The 5,484-nt window shown below is 45.1% G+C and overlaps 1 protein-coding gene across 1 annotated transcript in view; it reads left to right on the top strand.

Annotated features, from left to right (window-relative positions):
• The first annotated feature begins 3,826 nt into the window (after positions 1–3,826).
• Positions 3,827–5,484, top strand: part of LOC123184846 (serine carboxypeptidase II-3-like) — a 3,572-nt gene continuing 1,914 nt past the window's right edge. Inside the window, exons 1-3 of the mRNA XM_044596890.1 lie at positions 3,827–4,364; positions 4,440–4,702; positions 4,801–5,058. Coding sequence (XP_044452825.1) covers positions 3,851–4,364; positions 4,440–4,702; positions 4,801–5,058 — 1,035 coding nt within the window. The 5' untranslated portion in view covers positions 3,827–3,850. The remainder of the gene's footprint in view (positions 4,365–4,439; positions 4,703–4,800; positions 5,059–5,484) is intronic.

A 5,484-nucleotide genomic window follows, 5' to 3' on the forward strand; every position in this document is an offset into this window, starting at 1 on the left:
TTTTCTGCAATTTTGGCATATATGTTATTGTGTTTGTGTGTATACATTTGTAGTATGCAAAGAATGATTATAAAATATTGTAATTTTTGCATATATTTATAGTGTTTGTGTGTATACACTTATTCACCCACCTGACATTCAGACATATCCACACACAAAAAAAGAACCGACTAATAAAGAAAAATGATAAACAAAAGCAAAAACAGAAAAGAACAAAATGAGAGAAGGGACGGCTTGGTCACGAAGTAATGGGCTCCAGCCTGTTAACAAATTGACTGATCAAAATCTATGGCGAGTCAAAAAACTCAGCCCAATACAACTCACAAAACAAACTACAAAAAAAAGGAGCACGAACCAGAAAGCAGAAATCAACGGCTAAAAACACAGACTCACCCAAAAATTAATTCCCAGGCGACTTACATATTGTTAAAGTGATATATCTTTATCTTTATCTAATAATATAGCGCCCACTGCTTCTGGTTGTACGTTGTCGGTATTTTTGCAGAAACGTCCCTTTGTTTTTTGATATTCAACCCATAGTCCTATTTTAAGTGCCAAAACGAAATGTTTTTAGGATTTTACACAAAACCCCTACACTTTCAGGTAATCAAGTGACAAATTGAATCATTTTTTGCATTTTCAGAAACTACCATGTCTTGTATGCTAATTAACCCGCAGTCTACGTTGAACAAATGTTTTTTTTAATATCCATATTTTTTAAACCATAACTCCAATTTTAACATGTTATATATGAAATTTGATTAGAAAAAAGTGTAGAATCCGAATATGATATTTTTTTTTTACCTCTTAACCATTTTAGGAATGCTATTTAGAGTGCAACCTTAATCAATACCGCGCAAAAAAATTGGAGACGAAATAAATGTAGCAAGAGAAAAACCTCATCTTATGCTACGAGAGAGACGGTTTACAATTGACCACATTCAAGGGCATTGTGATTCTATAAACACTATGATCATTGTATGTGAGAATGCGACGAGGGACAAATGGCAACAAGATGGGATGTCATGTTAAAATAAAGAACATGAATCTATTGGTTTCTTGATTCATGATTATTTGCGTTACGGGCATTTTGTATCTTTTTCTCCCGTTGCAATGCATTGGCTCTTTTGCTAGTTAAATCCAAATACCTAAGAATCTTGACGTTAGTGGTTAACTGTATGAGTTTTTGTAATCACGGGGAGACAGTGAGGGTCGTTCCCTCACTAGTGGAACACACCAAAGCTAACCATGCCCACGTCCAAATCACGTGGTAATTAATTGGCTAATTGGGAGCTCGCCTAACCAATTACATTAGGGATATAGTACTTTTGTGTGTGAACCATTAGGGATATAGTTAGTAATAGCTGGAGCAGCGGTCAGGTTCAACAACCACGGCCAAAGTATGTTCAACTCGTTTCCGCTAACGACACCCCGTTTGATCTTTTTGTTGCACATATGTCAACACTTCTAGATGACAATGATCGGCCATTAGGATTTCTTTGAGGTTAACTAATTAAGAGTCGTCCATATACTGTTTTCAAGTCATCGCAGCCACCTTGTATTGCAACCAGATCCTTTGTCGAGAACGTGGAGGACAGCATGTTTCACAAAGCACAAGCATTTCCTGTATTCGAAAAAGAAAAAAGAAAAAAAAACACCAAAAAACCCTAGGCAGAAGCAACACTCCAGTAGACATCTTGGATCGTTCAGCATCCTGTCACCACTCACTTTAGTACCGGTTCGTGGCACGAACCGGTGCTAAAGGTTCGCCACGAACTGGTACTAATGAAAGCGGCCGGCTAGCCGTTGGAATCAGCACTAATGCACACATTAGTGCCGACTCAAAACCAAACCGGCACTAATGTGCTTCACATTTGACCATTTTTCTACTAATGATACGGTCATCTAGTTGCTGAAATAAAAACAAATGATGGAAGACAGGGAGTTTATTTTTTAGAAAATTTGCCCTGAGCAAAATAGGGTAGCTATCGGTTGGTTATTTATAGTCGCACCGTGTGTTACTCAATTGTATGGCACATCGTTGTCCTTTTTGTATTGAGTCGTTTGTGCCACTTGATTGTAAGTCTGTCAAATGGCACTTCGGTCTCCTTTGCTTTGGAGGAATTTCATAGTAAAGCCCCCTTCGGAGCATATGTGTAGAAAACAAAGGAACAAAAACCTTTATAGGAAAAGAATCAAGGTGCTAGTACAAACCTATGGGACAGAGAAACAAGGGAAGTAGAAAATCAAGATGTTTGCTCCACAGGAAAGGGAAAATGGAACATGCAATCGTTTGGGAACCATCAATTGCAGTACATGAGGCCCTTTCCAATGCTCCACCTTGTATAGGTGTTAAGCATGCCATATAAATCAAAAATCTGATATGGCAATACAACTAAGAGGAGAGAGATTAGTTTGATGACCCCAGTAAAAATCAATGCCAAGCGCGCGAACCTAAACAAAATATGTAAATAAAGCAAGCTCACCAATACATGAAAGAGTTTAGTAGCTAAGTAATTAAATGAAGGAAGCTTAGCTACAACAAATTAAGCACATATACATTAAGGACTATAATTGCTAAACTATTTAATGCGTTTAGCCCCTCATCTAAGCAACTATGCATTGAAAGAGGTCTCACTGAAGCATCGCATGTTGTGGGCCTCTACTAATAGCTTTTCTTGTGTCTCGGCTCACGACTCTGCCAAAAAAGAGCTTCAGGCAGATGTTTTATTTCTTGCGATATCAGAGGCTATAGAAACTTTCCCCCAAGATTATAGCAGTTCGTTCCTGTGAATCGAACGCTACTTTCATAAAACTTTCCCTTGTTTCTTCTTCCTGTACTTTTCCTCCACAATTCCTTCAAACCAAACGTAGCTTAATTCTATAGGATAGGATTTTTATACGAATATTTTCTTTAGATCCTTCTAGTTTATAGGAATGGATTCTTATTCCTAAGTGAGATTAGTTTCTATCCTCCACATTTCAAAAAAAAAAACATTATCCTAGATTTAATGGATTTTTTATGGTGTGAACCAAAGGACTTCTCTTTTTTTTATGTATGTGGCTCGGCTTGGGCTTCCGGCTTTTGATGTTGGGCTTAGGTGAGTGGTCTGGGTAGTGGCTCAGCTAGCACCCCTTCATCATTTTGATGTTAGGCTTAGATGAGTGGTCTGGGTAGTGGCCTAGCTAACACGCCTTCATCATTTGAATAGAAGTAGCGGCAAATGTTGCCAAGATGGCGGATTCAGGCATATTGTTGTAATACTTTGTAAGGTCCTCGAGAATAATCAATAAAGTGGCCGCATGCATCTCCCAGATGCAGAGGCCGGGGGTCATCCTCCTTTTCTAAAAAAAAAGCCATAAGATTTAAGATACATGTCATCTCATTTTCAACAAATTTCCTATTCCTATGATAATCATATCCTATGGACTAAATGAGGCCTTCGAATAGAAGATCTCCCTCTTGTTCTCGACTTTCGACGTTGGATCAAATCAAAATCCCACCGTCGGATGCCACTCACTTGCCAGCTTCCATCTGGACCGTTGCTTATCTTAATCCAGGACTGTCCCGTTTCTCCTTAACGATAGATGCAGAGCATTTAGGCCCTGACAGTGTGCCTAGTAGTGCCTAGTGAACTTTCGAAAGAGAAAAAGACAGTGTCACTACTACTGCCTAGTGGATAGCCCATCTATCTTGAAGGAAATTCTCCGACACCGAGCTTGGGTGTCGGGAAAATCCCCGCCCTATAAATACCACTACCAGACACGACTACACGAGCACCCAGCCGTCTCCGGTGTGCAGCCACCGGCCGATAGAACAGTGCCGGCAGAAGCTGAGAAACAGAGCACCATGAGGAGGGCCGTGCTGATGTTGGTTCTGGTGTTGGTGCAATGCCTCGCGCTGGGCTGCGGCACGGCAGCGGCGGCCAGGGCGCGGCAGGGCGACCTCCTGCGCCGGCTGCGCTGGTCGTCGTCGCTGGCGGCCGTGGAGGAGCCGACCAGGGCGACGGCCAGCAGAAGACCCAAGCCGGTGCCGGTGCCGGCGGCTGAGGTCGGGCGCAAGGAGGCCGACCGCGTGGATGCGCTCCCCGGGCAGCCGCGCGGCGTGGACTTTGCGCAGTACGCCGGGTACGTGACGGTGGACCCGGCGGCCGGGCGCGCGCTGTTCTACTACCTCGCCGAGGCCGTCGGCGGCAACGGCAACGACGACGGGTCGTCGTCCAAGGGCAAGCCCCTCCTCCTGTGGCTCAACGGGGGCCCCGGGTGCTCGTCGCTGGGGTACGGCGCCATGGAGGAGCTCGGCCCGTTCCGCGTCATGAGCGACGGCAAGACCCTCTACCGCAACCCCTACTCCTGGAACCACGGTACGCAGTCACCACGCTCTCGAGTTCACCGTGGCATGAGATGATACATTGGCGAGTGATCGGGTCATGATGCAGCGGCGAACGTGCTGTTCCTGGAGAGCCCGGCGGGGGTGGGGTACTCGTACTCGAACACGACGGCGGACTACGGCCGGGGCGGGGACAACCGGACGGCGGAGGACGCGTACCAGTTCCTGGCCAACTGGCTGGAGCGCTTCCCGGAGTACAAGGGCCGAGACTTCTACATCGCCGGCGAGAGCTACGCCGGCCACTTCGCGCCGCAGCTCGCCCACGCCGTCCTCCGCCACGCCTCCCCGGCCATCAACCTCAAAGGGGTCATGGTACTCGTCGTCAAGCTCTAGCTTACACATTAATGAATCATCGTCATCAGTTGTGTGTGCATGCATGCTAAGCGATGCGATGCGTGCCGTGTCTTAAGATTGGGAACGCGGTGATCAACGAGGGGACGGACAAGAAGGGCACGTTCGACTTCTACTGGACGCACGCGCTCATCTCCGACGAGACGGCCGCCGGCGTCAACCAGAACTGCAACTTCACCAACGGCGCCCAGTCGAATGATCTCTGCGACCAAGCCAACGACGACGTCGTCGAGAACCTCCGGGACATCGACAACTACAACATCTACGCGCCGAACTGCCAGACGGAAGGGCTCGTCACGCCGCCTATCACCCCCTCGGTATGTCGCCGTCGTCGTCACAGCTCACCATATTGTGACGATGGACTAAGAAATGATACTCTACCATGCATGCACGAAATATCCATGTATGTATCTACTCCCTCCGTTCCTAGTATAAGTCTTTCTAGAGATTTCAATACGGGCTACATACAGATGTATATAGACACATTTTAGAGTGTAGATTCACTCATTTTGTTTTATATGTAGTTTATATTATAGAATCTCTAAAAAGATTTATATTTAGAAACGAAAGAAGTACTATTCACCACTACTTCGTGATTCGTGTGATGTTTTATAGCCAGTGATGAAAATTGATTTATTTCATAGTATTACGTCATGTTTCAGGGGCACGTTTCTCTCGTTCCAGCGTGTATCATATTGTTTCGTGGTGTATCAACAAATAAGAGTACACTTATTCCAGAGTGG

The sequence above is a fragment of the Triticum aestivum genome, chromosome 2A (assembly GCF_018294505.1).
Source record: "Triticum aestivum cultivar Chinese Spring chromosome 2A, IWGSC CS RefSeq v2.1, whole genome shotgun sequence".
Taxonomy (NCBI): domain Eukaryota; kingdom Viridiplantae; phylum Streptophyta; class Magnoliopsida; order Poales; family Poaceae; genus Triticum; species Triticum aestivum.